Source organism: Orcinus orca, chromosome 6 (genome assembly GCF_937001465.1).
Source record: "Orcinus orca chromosome 6, mOrcOrc1.1, whole genome shotgun sequence".
NCBI lineage: Eukaryota > Metazoa > Chordata > Mammalia > Artiodactyla > Delphinidae > Orcinus > Orcinus orca.
The window spans coordinates 12,360,309-12,380,471 of record NC_064564.1 but is presented as its reverse complement, the minus strand read 5'-3'; the positions used below and the strand labels follow the sequence as shown (position 1 = coordinate 12,380,471).

General features: G+C 50.0%; 2 protein-coding genes and 1 long non-coding RNA gene across 7 annotated transcripts in view; 2 read left to right on the top strand and 1 right to left on the bottom strand.

Moving 5' to 3' along the window:
* Positions 1–5,506, top strand: part of FDFT1 (farnesyl-diphosphate farnesyltransferase 1) — a 43,888-nt gene extending 38,382 nt beyond the window's left edge. For all 4 annotated transcript variants that reach the window (XM_049711245.1, XM_004278693.4, XM_033403622.2 and 1 more), the window contains one exon: positions 4,623–5,506. In XM_049711245.1, the coding sequence (XP_049567202.1) occupies positions 4,623–4,844 (222 nt within the window). In that variant the 3' untranslated portion in view covers positions 4,845–5,506. The remainder of the gene's footprint in view (positions 1–4,622) is intronic.
* Positions 5,507–6,986: 1,480 nt separating this feature from the next.
* Positions 6,987–10,647, top strand: LOC117196160 (uncharacterized). The gene is made up of 2 exons (XR_007478018.1): positions 6,987–8,210; positions 9,176–10,647. It is a non-coding gene; the product is annotated as an uncharacterized LOC117196160 (long non-coding RNA).
* Positions 9,117–20,163, bottom strand: part of CTSB (cathepsin B) — a 29,017-nt gene continuing 17,970 nt past the window's right edge. The window contains exons 2-10 of one of the 2 annotated variants that reach the window (XM_004278692.4): positions 16,888–17,038; positions 15,823–15,908; positions 14,788–14,902; positions 13,089–13,207; positions 12,253–12,338; positions 11,821–11,964; positions 11,374–11,490; positions 10,237–10,365; positions 9,117–9,916 (exon numbers count right to left, since the gene is read on the bottom strand). In XM_004278692.4, coding sequence (XP_004278740.1) covers positions 9,831–9,916; positions 10,237–10,365; positions 11,374–11,490; positions 11,821–11,964; positions 12,253–12,338; positions 13,089–13,207; positions 14,788–14,902; positions 15,823–15,908; positions 16,888–17,013 — 1,008 coding nt within the window. In that variant the 5' untranslated portion in view covers positions 17,014–17,038 and the 3' untranslated portion in view covers positions 9,117–9,830. Of the gene's footprint in view, positions 9,917–10,236; positions 10,366–11,373; positions 11,491–11,820; positions 11,965–12,252; positions 12,339–13,088; positions 13,208–14,787; positions 14,903–15,822; positions 15,909–16,887; positions 17,039–20,163 lie in introns of those variants that run through there. The other variant, XM_033403621.2, reaches the window with a different exon arrangement.

Here is a 20,163-nt window from a genome sequence, read left to right as displayed (position 1 = left end):
TTATTCTAACCACCATTTTCACAGAAAAATACCATGAGTATTCTTTCTCCTGCTTTTACAGCAGAGGTTAATAAAATGTCACGATTACAGGGTATTCCCAGCTGATACTGATGAGGCAGGTACAGAAGTAAACTATTGGGTTATTTCCTATAAAAGCACTACTCTGTGGTAAAGTAGATTTAGTTTTTTCAAACCTGCTAAGATAGAAGTTGCGGGGTGGGGGAGGACAAAGAATAAAATAATTCAACTATAAAACTAAACTATAAACAACTATAGGATTGTTTTTTGGTTTTTTTTACATCGTGCAATAAGTGTTTTTTTTTTTAATTAAAATATTTTTAAATTTTATATTGGATTATAGTTGATTTACAATGTTGTGTTAACTTCAGGTGTACAGCAAAGTGATTCATTTATACAAATACATATACCCATTCTTTTAGATTCTTGTCCTATATAGGTTATTACAGAATACTGAGAAGAGTTCCCTGTGCTATACAGTAGGTCCTTGTTGATAACCTATTTTTTTTCAGAGATTATTTTTTTAACATCTTTATTGAGGTATAATTGCTTTACAATGGTGTGTTAGTTTCTGCTTTATAACTAAGTGAATCAGTTATACATATACTTATGTTTCCATATCTCTTCCCTCTTGCGTCTCCCTCCCTCCCGCCCTCCCTATCCCACCCCTCCAGGCGGTGACAAAGCACCGAGCTGATCTCCCTGTGCTATACGGCTGCTTCCCACTAGCTATCTACCTTACGTTTGGTAGTGTATATATGTCCATGCCTCTTTATCGCTTTATCACATCTCACCCTTCCCCCTCCCCATATCCTCAAGTCCGTTCTCTAGTAGGTCTGTGTCTTTATTCCTGTCTTACACCTAGGTTCTTCATGACATTTTTTTTTCTTAAATTCCATATATATGTGTTAGCATATGGTATTTGTCTTTCCCTTTCTGACTTACTTCACTCTGTATGACAGACTCTAGGTCTATCCACCTCATTACAAATAGCTCAATTTCATTTCTTTTTATGGCTGAGTAATATTCCATTGTATATATGTGCCACATCGTTTTTATCCATTCATCCGATGATGGACACTTAGGTTGTTTCCATCTCCGGGCTATTGTAAATAGAGCTGCAATGAACATTTTGGTACGTGACTCTTTGAATTATGGTTTTCTCAGGGTATATACCCAGTAGTGGGATTGCTGGGTCATATGGTAGTTCTATTTGTAGTTTTTTAAGGAACCTCCATACTGTTCTCCACAGTGGCTGTATCAATTTACATTCCCACCAGCAGTGCAAGAGGGTTCCCTTCTCTCCACAGCCTCTCCAGCATTTATTATTTCTAGATTTTTTGATGATGGCCATTCTGACCGGTGTGAGATGATATCTCATTGTAGTTTTGATTTGCATTTCTCTAATGATTAATGATGTTGAGCATTCTTTCATGTGTTTGTTGGCAGTCTGTATATCTTCTTTGGAGAAATGTGTATTTAGGTCTTCTGCCCATTTTTGGATTGGGTTGTTTGTTTTTTGATATTGAGCTGCATGAGCTGCTTGTAAATTTTGGAGATTAATCCCTTGTCAGTTGCTTCACTTGCAAATATTTTCTCCCATTCTGAGGGTTGTCTTTTGGTCTTGTTCATGGTTTCCTTTTTCATGCAAAAGCTTTGAAGCTTCATTAGGTCTCATTTGTTTATTTTTGTTTTTATTTCCATTTCTCTAGGAGCTGGATCAAAAAGGATCTTGCTGTGATTTATGTCATAGTGTTCTGCCTATGTTTTCATCTAAGAGTTTGATAGTTTCTGGCCTTACATTTAGGTCTTTAATCCATTTTGCGCTTATTGTTGTGTATGGTGTCAGGGAGTGATCTAATCTCATACTTTTACACGTACCTGTGCAGTTTTCCCAGCACCACTTATTGAAGAGGCTGTCCTTTCTCCACTGTACATTCCTGCCTCCTTTATTAAAAGTAAGGTGACCATATGTGCGTGGGTTTATGTCTGGGCTTTCTATCCTGTTCCTTTGATCTATTTTTCTGTTTTTGTGCCAGTACCATACTGTCGTGATTACTGTAGCTTTGTAGTATAGTCTGGAGTCAGGGAGCCTGATTCCTCCAGCTCCGTTTTTCGTTCTCAAGATTGCTTTGGCTATTCGGGGTCTTTCGTGTTTCCATACAAATTGTGAAATTTTTTGTTCTAGTTCTGCGAAAAATGCCAGTGGTAGTTTGATAGGGATTACATTGAATCTGTAGATTGCTTTGGGTAGTAGAGTCATTTTCACCATGTTGATTCTTCCAATCCAAGAACATGTTATATCTCTCCATCTGTTTGTATCATCTTTAATTTCTTTCATCAGTGTCATAATTTTCTGCATACACGTCTTTTGTCTCCTTAGGTAGGTTTATTCCTCGATATTTTATTCTTTTTGTTCCAGTGGTAAATGGGAGTGTTTCCTTGCTTTCACTTTCAGATTTTTCATCATTAGTGTATAGGAATGCCAGAGATTTCTGTGCATTAATTTTTTATGCTGCTACTTTTCCAAATTCATTGATAAGCTCTAGTAGTTTTTTGGTAGCATCTTTAGGATTCTCTCTGTATAGTATCATGTCCTGTGCAAACAGTGACAGCTTTACTTCTTTTCCACCTTGGATTCGTTTTATTTCCTTTTCTTCTCTGATTGCTGTGGCTAAAACTTCCAAAGCTATGTTGAATAAGAGTGGTGAGAGTGGGCAACCTTGTCTTGTTCCTGATCTTACTGGAAATGCTTTCAGTTTTTCACCATTGAGGACGATGTTGGCTGTGGGTCTGTCATATATGGCCTTTATTATGTTGAGGAAAGTTCCCTCTGTGCCTACTTTCTGAAGGGTTTTTATCATAAATGGGTGTTGAATGTTGTCAAAAGCTTTCTGTGCCTCTATTGAGATGATCATATGGTTTTTCTCCTTCAATTTGTTAATATGGTTTATCACGTTGATTGATTTGCATATATTGAAGAATCCTTGCATTCCTGGAATAAACCCAGGAATAAACCGAGGAATCAACTACACCAGTATATCATATTACATTAATGTATGTATTAATATATGACTGTTTGTACATTTATATGTATAGGCTAATAAGGACAAAGCGAGGGGCGATAATGTAAGGGACTTTTGATTTCTTTATTTTTGTTTTGCCTATTTTTGTAAGCATAATTCCATCATCTACAGTGTTTTGAGAAGACATTATAATTTCTCTGCGTGTGGTCTTCTCTCTGTAGCTGTGCTTCGTAGTACCGCGTTAGATGTTAGATGTCATTGGCGTGTTCCTGTCAGCATGTTCTTTTATTTCCTCGCTATACTAAATTGTAGCTGTGCTTTTTGGGGTTACGGGGGCAAGAATATAAGAGAACATTTGTCGGAAAAACACCCATTGTGTAATGGAAAAATTGAAGATAATAATTTTATAGATGCCTGCTCTGTTCTCTTCATCCGCTTTGCCTCCGTCTGGGCTCAGGTCCCCATCGCTTCCCACCTTAATGACCTCTGGGTCGGTTGGTTTGAGGCAGGAAACGTTGATCGAGGGCCTGCTCTGTGCCGGGCACAGGGCTGGGCCGGAGATGGAAAGGCAAGTAAGCCGCGGTGCCTTCAGGCCTTTGGTCCATTTAGGGCGACGCGCAAATGGTGGCCCGGCGTGGGCGACGGGGAGAGAGTATATACCCGAGGGGGCCCTCGGCCCGACCCAGGCATTCGGGCCGCGTGACATGGCAGACAGCTACCTAGGCCGAGACTTGGGTGGAGGTGGGACTCAGCCCGGCGACGGCACGTGGGAGGAGCGTTCCCGGGGGCAGAGGGAATGGTGTGAGCGGGGAGGGAACAGAAACAGCAGCATCGCACACGGAAGACGATCACCGGCAGCTGTTGCTGGCATGCGCGGGGGCCTGGGCAGGGCCAGGTGCACGCTCGGGAGCTCAGGCCTCGCGCGGCCTGAGGGGATAGGGAACCCCCGAGGCTGTCACGCCCAAGGGGTTGTGTGTCTCTTTGGTGACAGCGTGGTGGGGCAGGTGAGTGGCTTCAGGGTTCGAGCACAGAGGCAGGAGCTCGATTTGGAAGCCCCGGTGGGAGGGCCTGACCTAAGCGGGAGCAGTGTTTACAGGCCTGGGTTCAGCGCGGATTCTGGAGCTTTCGGAGGGGAGGGTGTGCAGGGACGGGGAGGCCTCCAGGGTGACTCTCGGGGGCCCTGCTTTGTTCCCGCCTGCTGCGCACACCTCAGAGTCCGTCGCGTTCTCCTGAGTGCCCGTGCCCGGTCTGTGCAGTGTGTTTCCTCCTCCGTGTGGCTCTGCTGTAGCCTCAGCGAGCAACGTGGATGTCACTGGCTCTGCGAGGTTCCGAGGGTGGGGCTCTTGGGGGCCACCCTGCTGCTCCGGGATGGCCCGTGGGATCACACAGGCCCCGCTGACATCCTGCCTTATTAGTGGAGTGACTTTGGGTTATTGCTTTTGTGTTCTCTGAGCCTCAGTTTTTCTCATTGGTAAAATGGGCATAAAATGCCTACCTGTTTCAGGTTGTGGTAAGAAGTGAACGCAGATGTTTATAAAGTTCCTAGGACTTAACTATTTTCTTCTCTTTCTTCCACAGATTTATCACAGAATCCCCAACTCCGACCCATGTTCTACTAAAACAAGGCAGATCATCTCCACGATCAGGTCACAGAATCTTCCCAACTGTCAGCTCATCTCTCGGAGCCACTACTCACCCATTTACCTGTCGTTTGTCATGCTCCTGGCGGCCCTGAGCTGGCAGTATCTGAGCACCCTGTCCCAGGTCACAGAGGACTATGTTCAGACCGGAGAACGCTGACTGGGCTTGGTCGGGAGACAGAACACCCTGGGGAATGGACTGACCTTCTCTTCAGGGATGGATGTGGGCTTCCCCCCTTTTTTCCCTCCTGCTTTAATTCCTCAAGGAACTCTGTGGGCCTAGAACTTTAGAAACTGTGACATGTGGTGAAGATAAGATTAAAGGGAAAGGACACTTCAGCCTTGGCCACCTGTGTTCACCTGTGCCCACCTGGGCGGGGTGACTGAGGGCTGAGCGTCCACTGCTGTGGGTCACAGTCAGGGCTGCATCCAGGCCTGCAGAGAGATCATACTTAATGTGAATACGGGCTAGAATTAAATGTATTTAATTTGAAGCAACCTTTGAATACCTATCCTAGTAGAAAGTGAAGTGCATTTTCTTTGTTCTGTTCCTGTTTTTCTCATCCTTTTGTTTTCTTCAGTGGACTTGAATGTAGTAGATGTGAATGTTTAGAGTTCTAGGAATATTCCCCTGTTTCCTAAGGATGCAGACTGTCTTCTGCACGTGAAGGCTAGGAAGTAACTTCTGGGTGGGGTTAGCATTATTTCCTCATTTAAAAGTTTAGGTTTCAGGATTGCCTTTGGTCCCATCGTAGCAGGTTGGTTTCCAGTTAAGGCTGATGTTTTTGAGACTTTTATAATAAAGAACTGAATTACTTGGCATTTGTCAAGGGCAGTTCACTTGAAGCCTGGATGAGCGTGGCAGGTACGGAACTCCAGGCTGGAGTTACTGGTTGAGGGACGGTGGCCACTGCTGCCACTGGGAAGCAGGGACCCGGCCTCCCCACCCTGCGCTGTGCCTGCTGGGAAGGGAGCAAGGGCATCACCTCCACCAGCCTGCTCTACTTCTAGCTAATTCTCTTAGCTGCATTCAGAAGTTTTATTGCATTCGGACGGTATTTTCAGCTTTGGGGGTTTTTTCTGTTTGTTTCTCAAGAAAGGCAGATGTTTTCGGGTGATTGGCTTGAAAGCCAAGTGGCACTTAGCCCAGTTCCCCCAGCATGGTGGTCCACCTCCCTCTTCCCCCCAGCATCGCCGAGGTTTGGGCTGTGCCCACCCAGTGACTCCCTGAGAGTCTCAGCTCAGAGGGGTGTTTGAAAAAGCCCCTCGGGCCGAGAATCCCTGTCGCAGGGCATTACAGTACTTTCCTGAAGCTGTGCTCTTGGTGTGTAGTGTATTGTCAGTCCTCTTTTGCTGCAGCTGTGTGTGACTTAGTCACTGAAGGAGCTATGTTCCAGCAGTAACGTTGCGTTTGCACTGTGACACACGTACCCACACTGATTCTTCTCGTGTGGGCCGCCGCCTGACCGTGGACTGTTTTGGTTCATTTGAGACTCAGTCCTGGATGAACCAGTCACCACATTGAAGCCAAAGTCACTTACCACTTAGAGCCCAGCTGTAAGCCAGACTCAGCAGTGAGTAATTTAAGCATCAAAACTTGGTTTGCGATTCCAAGGTAGGTGTTAAGATTTGTGTGTTGAAATCTATTAGTTCTGCTGCAGTTCACGTAGGACACGGGACAACCCGCTGGAAAGAGCCTTGGTCTGAGGTGGATGCGTTGGAAGCTTCTCTCCTGGCTCAGCTGTGGGGCTTTCTGAGCTTCTGGTGGTTTGTATGATCTTTTAGGTCCCTCCCAGCTGTAAAGCTATAAAGGTCTTAGCTCGCATGCCCACTCCTTTGGAAGAACATTTCCCTTCTAAATGTTTTCTCTACTGCAATTGCCAGATAATACAGGATACCCAGTTAAACTTGAATTTCGGATAAAATGGTTTTTTAGTATAATTATGTCCCAAATACTGCACAGGACATATTTATACTAAAAAATGACTTCTGAAATTCAAATCTGATTTGGCATCCTGTATTTTTTTTTTTTTTTTCTTTTTGCGGTACGCGGGCCTCTCACTGTTGTGGCCTCTCCCGTTGCAGAGTACAGGCTCCGGATGCGCAGGCTCAGCGGCCATGGCTCACGCGCCCAGCCGCTCCGCGGCATGTGGGATCTTCCCGGACCGGGGCACGAACCCGTGTCCCCTGCATCGGCAGGCGGACTCTCAACCACTGCGCCACCAGGGAAGCCCTGGCATCCTGTATTTTTACTTGCTTAATCTGGCAACCCCACCGTCTACTCCACACTTTTAAGGTAAGTAATTAAATGTACAGCATCCCTGGCATAGTCTACGTGACTCATACAGTGGGAGATTTTAAGATTTCCTCAGAGGAATATCTGACCTATCTGAATCCAGGGCTTTAAATCAAGAAACTTAACAGAGCCTAACCCCATTTGGGGAACTTTCTCTGGAGCCCTAGCTGAGACCTGCACACACACCCACACCCTGCCCTGGGAAACAACTACCTGCAAGCGCCACTCTTCTATCTACTGAGCCCCTTCTCTGTGGCCGCGGGTGTAGGGGGAGGAGGAGGGGTGGCTAGACATTTGTTAATTAACAGGCATTCTAGATTATTCTTTTTTTTAAAATTTATTTTGGCTGCATTGGGTCTTCGTTGCTGCGTGTAGGCTTCTCATTGTGGTGGCTTCTTGTTGCAGGGCACGGGCTGTAGAGCGCAGGCTCAGCAGTTGTGGCGCACGGGCCCAGCCATTCCGCGGCATGTGGGATCTTCCCGGACCAGGGCTCGAACCTGTGTCCCCTGCATTGGCAGGCGGATTCTTAACCACCAGGGAAGCCCTAGGTTATTCTTAGTTTTGGAAACAGAGCTCTAAGGCTGGTTCTTAAACTTTAGTGAACTGCTTGAAGGTTCCAGATTGCTAGATTTCTCAGTGGATCTGGGGAGGTGCCCCTAAACCTGTTTTTAACAAGTTCCCTGGTGACACAAATGTTGCTGGTCAGGAGACCAGCTTGGGAACCACTGCTCTAAGGCGTTCCTCAAACCATAGTGAACGTGTCACCTGGAGTCTTGGTTAACTACAGATGCAGATTCAGGTCTGTCCCCAAATTGTGCATTTCTTGCAAGAACCTCGGAGATGGCAATGCTGTTGGTCCATGGACCACTCCTGAGGCTCCCAAATACAGTTTCTGATGCCTATTAAAGGAACGGGAAAGGTTGGACTACCTTTGCTCACCCTTCTAAATCTGAACAAAAATATGCCCTTCTCCATGTAAAGAACGAAAAGGCACTGTCACTTCCAACTGTCATCTTGTTTGGGGGCACCCAAGAAAAACTTCCCACCTACTGAACTGAGGCAATGAGGTGGTGGTAGTGGGGTAGTGTGTACTGAAGTAGTGACGTCAATCCCAATCGTAAACATTGCTTTCTGTTTTCTAACAGACTCCTCAGGCCAAGCACGAAGATGCCCCGAGGTCCAGTTCGGTTCACTTAGTGTATCTCTGCTGGCATTCGGGTGAGGATGGAGGTGCAGGTGGGTAAGGGGTGCAAATTGGAGAAAGTAGTAAACAGAATTATTCAACGCAGTTTGGGAGTGGGTAGAAAATGTTAGAACTTCACTGAGCTTATGAATGTATCCTAGCTGAAATTGTACAGATACTGCAATGAAGAATTTGTAGCTTTAACCCTTGTTAAACATTCTGTAAGTACTATGAGTTTCACCAGTTTTTCCTGCAGTGATGTTCACCAGGTGTTCAAGAGCATATCTGAGGTAGTTCTGATCCTAATTTCTGGGGCACATCAGAAGTTAAACCTCCTGTGCTTCTGGAAAGAGCTGGTTCCACTCCCAGTTGTGGAAGGGAAATGACTTGGGGTATTGACAGGCCAGGGTGCGGGTAGAGGTGGAGATTCAGTCTCCTGTTCCCTGGAGAACTAACTGGGGTCCTCCCGTTGTGTACGGGTAATTAGGATGATGCAAAGCAGCAGTTCTTAACGAGCGTCCCAAGAGGCAGGAGCTCATAACTGCACACGGGCTCTGCCCCGACCCGGGAAGCTGGTCTTCCAGCAGGACTGGTTACACCACCAGCACACCACGCCTGCAGGAACCCTCAGGTCACTGCTGGTGTGCGATTGGTAAAATAAAAAAAGAGGTAAGAGTTCTTACCTCTTTAATTAAGCAGGCACAGAGTTCATCGAGGCTTGGGGCAGTGTGAGGTGGTAGATTTGATGAGAATGACAGGAAAGTAAGAAGAGAGGAGGTGCTGTGGTTTGAAGGTATGGCTGCAGCAGTTTAGGTATTTATTTTGTTCCACTCAACCCAGGCAAGATATCCCTGGTTAGAGGTTCAAGGGCACCCAGATCCATGAGGAAAGACAGCAGCTAAACGTCTACAGACAGTGACAAACAATCTTCGAGATGCCACCAGGACGCAGACTTCACATTGAAGAAGAGGCATTTTATTGGCAGTCATTCTTTTCTTTGTTATATTAACAGGGTGAAGCAGTGATTTCAAAACAGTAAAAGCCGGCTTCTCCCCAGACTGTGGTATCAGAGGGCTATCAGAGAGCAGCAGGTAAGAGAAATCTCAACCACTGAGTTTGAAGGAGACAATCCGTACCACTAGTACAGCTCTTCCAACCAGCAGACTCTCATCCACCTGATCAGCCGAGGAGCACACAACAGAAAACCTAAGAATCATGCCAAGGACAAGACCAGTGAGGGTTAGCAGCGCTGCAGACCTCGACAGACGCAGGGGCCCTGGGAGAACGTGGCTTTCTCCAAAGGGCTGCCCCCACTCCTTTGGGAAACTACAAACCCTTCCGGTCTGTCCTGCTCCCTGGTGACGCAGAGGCGGGGGCAGCAGGCACTACACAGCTGGTCTACAGCAGAGGCTCGCTCTGCTTCAGCAGAGGCTTACTTGCCTAAGTGCTTGCGTCGTGACAGCAGCCCGTCCGCTGGGCTGGCCTTGGCTGCGTCTCCTTGGAAGACAGTGCGGATGGCAGACATGAGGCTCGGCCTGACCCAGTCCTTCAGGCCCTGGCTAAAACTCAGACATTCCTACCCCTGCATCTCATCCCCAGTCTGAATGGCGGTATTTAGGGAAAAACTGCCCCAGGGCCGGCGGACAGGCCCGCAGGAGTTACATCTTCTAGTACTGACGAGTGCATGGGATTCCAGCCACAATTTCCGATTCGATTCCACAGTGATCCTCTCCTCTGAGGATTTTAAAGAAGCCTAGAGAGCAGAAGACGCCTTTAGAGAGTGCTTGGCTTTTGCCGACATATCCAGACCCACCCCTGAAAAACGGGGAAACGGAAGTCACAAACCAGCCCCAAAGCTGTCACCAGCCGGCCCACAAGGTGCTCTGCCGGCTTCCGTTCAGCCCGTATCCGGCCCCTGCACCTGGTGCCGTGGGGACCCAGGCCCAGCACACACCCTCCCGGGATCAGAGGCTGCCCTCGTGGAAGCCCCGGCTCCCCAGCACCTGCGCAGCTGGCAGAGCAGGACAGGACGCCCGCTGTGCCCTGCTCTCAGCAGGAAGGGGCTGCACTCACCATTGTCACCCCAGTCGGTGTTCCAGGAGTTGCCGACCAGCCAGTAGGGGGTGCCGTTCTCCACTCCCCAGCCCAGGATGCGGATGGCGTGGCCTCCCATCATCTCTCCTGTGACGTGCTGGTACACCCCTGGGAAAGGAGACAGCGGTCAGGCCGGGCAGCCGCCCCATCGGCCACAGCACCCCTCCAGCTCACTGGTCACCCCGGGCAGGACGGACGGGGCCGGAGGAAAGGACCAGCCCTGGCGTTCCACAAGAAGGCTCCAGGGGTTCCCACAACATTTTGGAATTACTTATTTTGAAAGCCTAACACACTATAGGAGGTAAATATTAAGATGGAGGCCAATCAAATGTGTTCGTTGGTTCTCTTTAAAATTGTAAATTCTAATAAAAATACCAACAGTTAACTGTGTTACATACAGTGACTTCACGTAATGATGTGTCAAAAGGGTTCCGTGGCTTAGTTTCACTGCTGCTCTGGGGCACACCCTGCAGAGGTGCTGTGGGAGAGGAGCTGGGCCGGCAGTGCTGATGACCCAGAAAGATGCTGGCTCAGGTGCTCTGAGGACCCCCAGGCTACCGCCTCACTGGTGAATCACTTCGTCGAATTGGAAATGCGTCCTCTCATATAATACTGGTGGAGACTGTTAAGAACTACCAACTTTATCATCATTTTTCTTGCCAAGCACCTTGGTTTCTTTCTATAAGATTGGAGAGCTTTGGAGTTTTCGATCTAGCAGCATATAAAATGAGACAGAAGCCCTCAGCACAGACTGTTCGTCTGGAATGGGGGATTTCTAAGCTCTCAGGCGGGGACCATCCTGTCCCCGGCCGTTTGAATCCCCACAGCAAGGTGCTCCCTCTTTCCTCATCCACTGGGTGCTGGGCATGACGCTTAGACTCTGCCAAGGCCAACGTGAATGCGATGAGGAAGCAATGGAGGCGGGGATGGAAAGGCTCCCCAAGGAGAGATGTGAGCTGGCGTTTCCGCTGCGGAGAGCTCTACCACCAGCCAAGGAGCAGCCAGGGGCGTGTGGCCCCACCTCCCCCTGGAGGCCCACCTCCCCCCAGGAGGTCCTGCCAGCCGGGAACCCAGCCCTCCTTCCCCCTCCAGCTGCCACCAGGGGTCGAGACCCACCAGACTTGTACAGCAGGAAGTCCGAATACACGGAGAAGGCCCCCTCGACTGGGCCGTTTTTGTAGATCTCCGCCATGATCTCCTTCTCGCTACCGGAGACGCTGTAGGAACTGCATCCTGCAAAGGGACCGGCCAAGTCAGGCAGGGCGCCTCCCACAGAGGGTCGCACGGGGCCTGAGACCCTGGAAACAGGGCAGGCAGCACCCAGAAGGATTCTAGGGCAGACTACTCCCCCATGAAATGAGACCTTTGGTCTCTTCCTTCCTAGGCTGGAGTTCTAAGACACCATTCCCGCAGACTTCAGGGTGGAAACGGGCAGAATGCAGTGTGCTGCTCCCTCCCGTAAGATAGGCCCCATTCTGTGTTCCTGACCTAAGACCCCAAAGCCCTGGTCTTCCCTCCTTGGCTTCCCCCGGCCAGTGCACTGGGGGCGCCCACCCCGCTTACCAAAGTGCTTGTCTTCTTTGTAGGATGGGGTGTAGCCGGGCTCACAGATCTTGCTGCACTTGGGGGTGTCGCCCTCCCCCGTGCACGGGGGCCGGGAGCCGTTCACGTGGTGCTCGCAGGGGGGGATGGAGTAGGGCCTGCAGCCTGGAGGGCCAAGGACAAAGGTGGGTGTCAGGAGGAGGCCCATCGAGGCCAGAGTGAAGAATCGGGGCGACGGCTCGCGGGAACAGAAGCCTCAAGTCTGCGGCACTGACCCTGTCCTCCTGTTGCTAACTGCCATACACAAGGCTGCCTTGTCTTTCGACCTGGATTTTCAGCCCAGCATTCCTGCCCTCAACCCTTAACCTCTACTTTATAGGGGAAAATGAGACCACTATTATTCCTGCATATAAAATCTATCTGGCCAGACGGGGGCTGAGGGCAGACACTCACCCACATGTGAGTTATAGAGGCCCCCGGACACCAGGCCTTGTTTCGTCCAGAAGTTCCAGGCTCCAGCGGGGAAGCCGCCATTACAGCTGAGAAAAGAACCACTGGTTAAACTTATGGTGAGAGTGGTTCTCGCTGCTCCCAGACCACAGCCCAGTGCACCACCACTGCCTTTGGCAACTGGCGTGACAGTTCTCCCAGACCCCCAAATGCCCCATTCATCCTCCCGACAGCCACCTCTTGCAGGGACTCGCCCCCAGAAGACAGGAAGTACTTTCATAATCACGTCCACACCAGGCTCTGTCTTCTGTCTAGACAGCGGTTCTCGAAGGGCAGTACGTTAGAATCCCCTGGGGCTCTTACAGAACACCAATGCCAGGGATTCCCATTTCATTGCTGTGGGGTGAGACCTGGGCATTTTTTTTTTAAACTCCCAGGTATTGCTAATCTGCAGCCGCATCTGAGAACCACTGTTGCAGAAACAAGGGCAGAGTTGGCAGAAGACAGGATCTGGTTACGAACGTGGCTTATCTGGGAGCCCACCACCCTTAATTACAGAGGAGACAGGCCCCAGAGACCACTACATTTCCTCAAGCAGGAAGGGAACTAGCACGACAAAACCCAGAAGCTAAGCCGCCTGTGCGGAGAACCTGTGTCTGGCCCCCATGGCCCACACCCAGCTCTGCGCGGCCGGCCTGGTTTCCGACGCCCCGGGTCCCCATCGTGTCTCAGCAGAGGCGTCATCCCGCCTGAGGGAGCGGTGCTCCCGCCCGCAGGGAGCCCCCCGGCCAGCGCCCACCCGCAGGTCTGCTGGGCGGCTTCGAGGGCCTCCGACTCACCCCTCCCCACACTCGTCGCCACAGCAGGTCAGCATGTCCTCAGCGGACACCTCCACGTTGACACGTCCATTGCTGCGGATGCAGAGCCGGTCAGAGATGGCTTCCACCGCCCCGAACGCCTGCAAGAACCGGCACACTGAGCCCCATCCTGCACTGCGGGCCCTCCAGCCTCCACCCCGGGGGGCGACGTCAGGCACCCCGTGCCTTCCTGGTCGCTGGTCCCTCTCCACGGCAGCGGAGGGGCCTGGTACTCAAGCTGGGCATTAAATCAAGAGACAAGTCCACCCCAAACCTCTACCTGGGCATTCAGTTCGCTGCTGAAACATGCGGTCTTTGGTTTCTGACATAAAAATATAGCTTGTACAAAGGACGAATACTGTATGAATCTACTTAGGTATGAGGTACCCAGACTAGTTAAAATAGTGAGAGACCAAAAAAAAAAAAAAAAAAAAAAAAAAGGGGGTGGAGCACAGAGCTGTTAGCATGACCGATTCCCCCTTGGGCCCTTACAGTTCCTCCGATTCTTCTGCTGACCCTACCCAGGAATGCACGGTGCAGTCAATCACTTCTGTGTCATCAAAGGTTTTAGTATTTACTAGATTTTAATAATCACTAGGGCCTGGTAGCCTCTATGTTCTGTTAGTCCCCAAACAATGATGAAAACCTTCGCTGACATATTCCTGGTACCCACGAAACAGACCAGTTACCCATTCGTGAATCTTAAGAATGTACTTTCCCTTTCCAAGCACCTACCTACCCCCCCATACCCTGGGTGAGCTATAAAACTGTCCCAGGGAGGGGCTTCCCTGGTGGCACAGTGGTTGAGAGTCCGCCTGCCGATGCAGGGGACGCGGGTTCATGCCCCGGTCCGGGAAGATCCCACATGCCGCGGAGCGGCTGGGCCCGTGAGCCATGGCCGCTGAGCCTGCGCGTCCGGAGCCTGTGCTCCGCAACGGGAGAGACCACAACAGTGAGAGGCCCGCGTACCGCAAAAAAAAAAAAAAAATGTCCCAGGGGCTCCTCAGCAGTGCAGAATGTGACTGCACGTGCTTCCGGACTGCCGTCCCCACTCAACCCCTCCTCCCAATCCCACCCTGCGAGTTACCCTGGAATACACTGATTTAAAAAAAGAAAAAACCACAAGAGACAGAAAGCAGAAGAGTGGTTGTTGAGGGTTGGGGAGAGGGGAATGGGAGTTAGTGTTTCGTGGGGACAGAGTCTCAGTTTTGCACAATGAAGGGCTCTGTGGACAGAGGTGGTGATACCTGCACAGCAACCCGAATGGACCCAACGCCACTGGGTGGTACATTTAATGATTAAGATGGTTAAATTTATGTCGTGTATTTTACCCAAACAAACACAATTAAGGTAGCCATTGATACAGATGGGATGCTTCCTCAAAGTTAATGGTATTTGCTGATGGCCTGGGACAGTGTGTCAAACAGAAATAAAAACTGCTTCACAACCCATACGTGGGACACGCCCTGTACAGGGCATTCTGCATGTACTGATTCTTCCGCCTGGTCCTGCAATGATTCACGACCTTAGGGATCCTTCTTGTTTTTATACTGGTGGAGATTGAGACTTGGGAACCTTCTGTGACTTGCCTAGTCACAGCTGGTCTAACCTCAACTCCCCCGGTCTCTCCCACCCCAACCTGTCCCCTGGCCCCAGCCCTCCCGGCCAGCAGGGTACTCACCCAGCAGGAGCCGCAGGAACCCTGGTCTCTGATCTCTCTGATGGTCGGGCAGTTTGGCCACTGTTCCCGGGCATCGAAGCTTTCAGGCAGAATCATGCCCTCAGCAAAGGCAGCTCTGGAAAAAGGAAGGTCTCTGTCACAAGCTGTCACCTTAGAACCCACTCTCCTATCCCCGCAAAGGTCACCTAGAAGGGGCCAGGCACAAGGACATGCAAAGGAGAGCGTATGCAAGGGTGTCCCCTTGGAATTTTATTTATTTAAACACAATTTTTTTTTTTTTTTTGGCTGTGCCGTGCAGCTTGCAGGATCTTAGTTCCCCAACCAGGGATCGAACCCGGGCCCTCAGCAGTGAGAGAGTGGAGTCCTAACCACCGGACCACCAGGGAATTCCCCCCTTGGAATTTCTAAAACAAAATAGGTTCTACTGCTCCACGTAACTTACTCTTCTGTACGTTTCTTTCTACACCCATTTTATGGATATCTTTGAAGAGTTTTCGCCACAGGGTCCAGATAATTGTATCTCTTGCTTCCCCAACCCGACCCCGAATCAAACATCTGCCCAGGTTCATCATTTTTTAAATACCTTCACAACTGTGTAATGGTCCCCATAACGTAACTATCCCATCCTCACTGTTAGGTTTTTCTAACACTTCCTTCAAGAGTAATATCTACATGAAAATAGAAACTGCAGACTTTTCCAGAAAAAAAAAAAAACAAAACATTAACAGCAGATCATATGGCTTTTCTTAGATTTTCCTTAAATTATTCAAGATTGGGTCCATTCAGATCTTGGAGACCCAGACCTGGGGCCTTTCCCACTGCGGCTGGGACGCCTGGAGAAGCACCGTAGGAAACTCTGGCATCGGTGGCTAGCCCCTGTACCTCAGGCAGAGTCCCTGCAGCTCTGGGGGCAGTGAAGCCTACAGATGCCAGGGAAGCCTTCTTGCCTCCCCCTTCCCTCTGTGCCAAGCATCTCTGCTCCCATGGCAGCAGTGCTGGTGTAGCTGTGCGTCCTCCCCAGTAGTGGGCACTCACCTCTGGGGCAGCTTGGGCCCGCCCAGGAAGGTGCCACACAGCTTCTTCACGTAGCTCAGGTCCACGTTGTAGAAGTTGTGTCCAGCCTGGAAGACAGCCGCACCCATAGCAGTCACCCACCAACAGGGGGCGGCAGCGGGGTGGGGATGTTTCCAGAGATGGGGTGGAGCACGCACACCACCCACACAAGCCCTGACAAGGCCGGGGGCCCCTCCACCTCCGCAGAGCAAAGGGGTTGGGGCACTGCTACAGAACAAATGTGTCCCCCCCCAAAATTCATGTTGCAACCTAACCCCAACGTGATGGTGTTAAGAAGTGGGGCCTTTGGAGGTGCTTAGGTCATGAGGGTGGAGCCCCCATGAATGGGATCGTGCCCTTTTATAAGGCGACTCCAGAGAGCTAGCTTACCCCTCAGGCTAAGTGAGGGCACAAGACGTCAGCCACCTGCAACCCGGAAGAGGGCCCCCCGCCAGAACCCGACCGTGCCAACACCCTGATCTTGGACCTCCAGCCTCCAGAACTGCAAGCAACACATTCCGGTTTACAGGCACTGACCTCTGCGCTTTTGTTACAGCCGTCTGAATGGATTAAGACAGGCATCTGCAGAGCAGGCGGGGAGCGGCCCAGAGTGACCGCACGGGCAGTGGGCAGCTCTCAGACCAGTGGGGATCTCCCCCAAGCTGTACCACTTGCTGACGTCACGAGAGACCCTCCAATGCCCTGAACATGGCTTATCCCTCATCCCTCTGTTCCTGTAGCCTCAGGCCTCAGGGCTGGGCAGAATCACGGAGTTGGTGGTACTGATGGGCTGTGACACCTACCACGGTGGGGTTACAGTGTCTACCCGGTGGTGAACTCTTCCAGAGCTGGTTTTCCCCCATGCACCTTCACACACTCTCACACACGGACAACACATACACCAGGGAAGGGGACAGGGCGGTGCGCGTGGGCCTCAGTGGCCAGGTCTATGAATCAGATCAACTGTCTAGGACACACTGTCCCGTGGGGCACAGCTGCAGCCCCTCCCTCAGGTGTCAGAGTACACAGAAGGGGCCCCCAGCCCACCTTCCACGTAGTGTTCTGCTTGTTAACAAAGTTGACCAGCTCATCCGACAGAGGCGGGAAATGCACATTGCTCCAGGCACTGGTCAACACCACCAGGCAGCTGAGTGTGGCCAGGAGCTGCCACATTTTGGAAACTGGATCCTAGATTAACCTGGAAAGGAAAGGACACAAGACATCAGGATGCTTCTTCCCTCAGTTCAAGTGCTTGACACACACAAGGTGTCACCTCAGGTAGCACTGTTCTGGGGCCACAAACAACCCAGTGGTCAAAGGGATCCCATTCCGTCCTGGCTCTACCACCTGCCCCCTTGTGCTCCTCAGTTTCCTCTTCTGGAACTGAGGTGTCAGCAGACAGCCTTCAAGCCTCGGTGACCATGTGCTCTCAGGCCTTGTCTCAAAGTCCCAGCCCCTGCCCATAGCATGCAGGACTGTGAAATGGACTCATGTTTGTGTCCCACGCCCCCAAATTCAAGTTGAAATCCTACCCCCCAAGGTGATGGTGTTAGGACGTGGGGCCTTTGGGGAATGATGAGGGTGGAGCCCTCATGAATGGGATTAGTGCCCTTAATATAAAAGAGCTCCTACAGAGCTCGCTGGCCCCCCTTCCTCCATGTGAGGACACAGGGAAAGTCTGAGCAGGCAGGGGGTCCTCACTGGCCGATGCTGGCCTCTGATCTGGGGCTCCCAGTCTCCAGAACTGTGAGCAGTAAGTTTGTTTGGAAGACACCGTCTGTAGCATTCTGTTGTAATGGCCTGAATGGCTCAGACAGACTGTGTGCTTCTCCTCCAGGTGGCTGGGAGCATGCACGAGAGAGAAAGCCAAGAAAGGGCTGTGCTGTGTGCGTGAGGCCTCCTTGGATGCTGGCAGGACGCCACGTCACCCGGTCTCTAGAGCTGCTGCAGGGCCAGGGCAGGGCTCACAGTCTGAAATGATGGTCACTGCATGGTTTGTAGATCAACTATCTCGTGAGCTGGGAGGTCGGGGCCGAGGCCGCTCTGCTATCTGTCAGAACCCACCCCAGGGCCCAGGCGACAAGCAGTTTCAACAAGTCCATCCCAAACAAATGGACAAACCCGGACCTTCAGGCAAAGTCGAATCCAGTGCCCTCCCCACTGTGGTCAACCTGCCTCTCCATGGGTTCCTGGAACAAAGTTTGTGACTTCTCCCAAGTTTGTGCTCCCAAGGAACAAACAGCCTTTCCCCGTGATCACGTCTCAAGTGGAAGACCAGTGGGATGACAAACACGCGAGAGAAGATCGAGCTCATGAGCCACGTTCTGGACACCAAACAAGCAAACACAAGCCCCCCTCCAGCCCCGCGCGTGCCGTCTCGAGAGCTGGGAAACAGCTGGTTTGGCCGGTGGCACAGGTCTCCCGGAACTGTCCGTGGCTTTTCCAGTCAGCCAAGGGCTCTGCTTCCAGTTTCAGAGACAGGGCTCCCGAGAAGGGAAGCCATCCCATCACCACCAAGGCCTTAGCTCTTGGATTGGCCTGCAGGTCAGGAGACTGCCAACTTCCAGCTCAGCCTCTGAGGCACACTCTTAGGCAAGAAGCTCTGATGAGAGCAAGAAATGTGACCTGGGCGCCACGGCACTGCAGGGCCTCGTGAGATGCCCACTCAGTAAGCGAGTGAGAGTGAGAGAGTGTGTGTGTGTGTGTATGCGCGCGTGCGCGTGCTGGGACCTCCTGTCCCTGACCTCGGGCTGGAACAGCAGGGTCACTGGGTCACCTCGGGTCACAGGTTTTTGTGAGGGGTACATGAAGATGACGTAGGTGACAGCACTGAACATGCTGCCTTCCACACAGTGATTTATATTCAAGGGAAAACCTAACTTAATTGTTGCTTAAGCAACAATTAACTTGGAAGAATCCATGTGTGAAGATAGCCAGACGGTTCTGGAGAAGAACAGTGATGGAGGCCTGAAGGTCTGGGGTGGGAAACGTATGATAAACCCTGGGTGACGCCAGCCCAGGAAGAGCTGCATCAACTGAACAGGCCATTTGGAAGCACATCCTACGAGGGAGGAAACAGCACATCTTGGTGGATGGTGCCTGCACAACTGGCTGTGCATTTTGGGGAAAAAACCCCAAAAGACTCAATCTTTACTCTCAAGTCCTTACTATACAAAAAGTGCTACATGAAACAAAGATCTTGAATAAGAACAGAAGTTGTATGAAGAAAATAAGGGCACTTTTAAAAATGTAACATTGGCGTGAGGAATGCCTAAGATCGACATAAAATAGAATCTTAAAGGGGAAAATGATTACATGAAAATAAAGCCTCTCTTCTAGAAAAAAACAAAATATAAAGTGACAAATGGACAAAAACCAGTCCTTACAAATACTTAGGGTTCTGTTTCCCTAATACGCAAAGGACTCAAAAAATCAGAATAGAAAAAGCATAATAGAAAAATGGCCAGAGGACATATACAGTAAATGTACAGAAAAAACGATAGAAGGCCAACAGATACTTTACGATGCTCAGCAAAGAGGTATGTATCTTTCAGACTGGCAAAGGTGGCAGGGTTGGAAAGTTTTCAGCTGGGGTTAGACGTGTAGAGAAAACAGACGCTAACGCTGATGAATACCCAGTAGTAGGTATGACCCAAACTCTCTCAATTCTCCTAACTGCATGCCCTTTGACTCAGCACTTTGACATTTAGAAATGTATCCCACAAGCCTCAAGACGAAACATACCAGTATACGGGTGTTCACTAAACATTCTTGGTGTTCACAGAAGACCGGAAAGAAAGCATCTAATAACATTAACTGTAACAGCTGTGGTAAATGCTTAAATAACAGAATACAAAAGCAGCTATTGAGAAATGAACTAGTTGAAGTGAATCACACTGTACTGATAAAAAAGACCAAAACAGACAGTAAGTGAAGGGGAGCAAAGCAGCAGGTGAGTCATGGCAAGTGTGAGCCCATCAAGCCACGTACATGTTTATCCCTGTCATTCGTGCAAAACATTGAGAAAAACATACACAAGTCCCAAGAAACTGATTTTCACTATATAGCCGCCTTTTTTTTTAAACGAGCATGTTACATATATATATATATATATTTTTAAAATGAGCATGTTATATTTGTGGGTTTTTTTTTTTTTTTTAAGGAAGAATAATAGCTGGTGCTACCAAAGACCCGGAGCCACCCACCTGAAAGAACACTTGTTCTGATGAGCCCCCAAACGCTCTGTTTCCAATCAGATGCCTTCTCCCCAGTGACTTCCTGCTCAGAATGCTTAACCTTCCCATTTTCAGTGACTCATGGGGA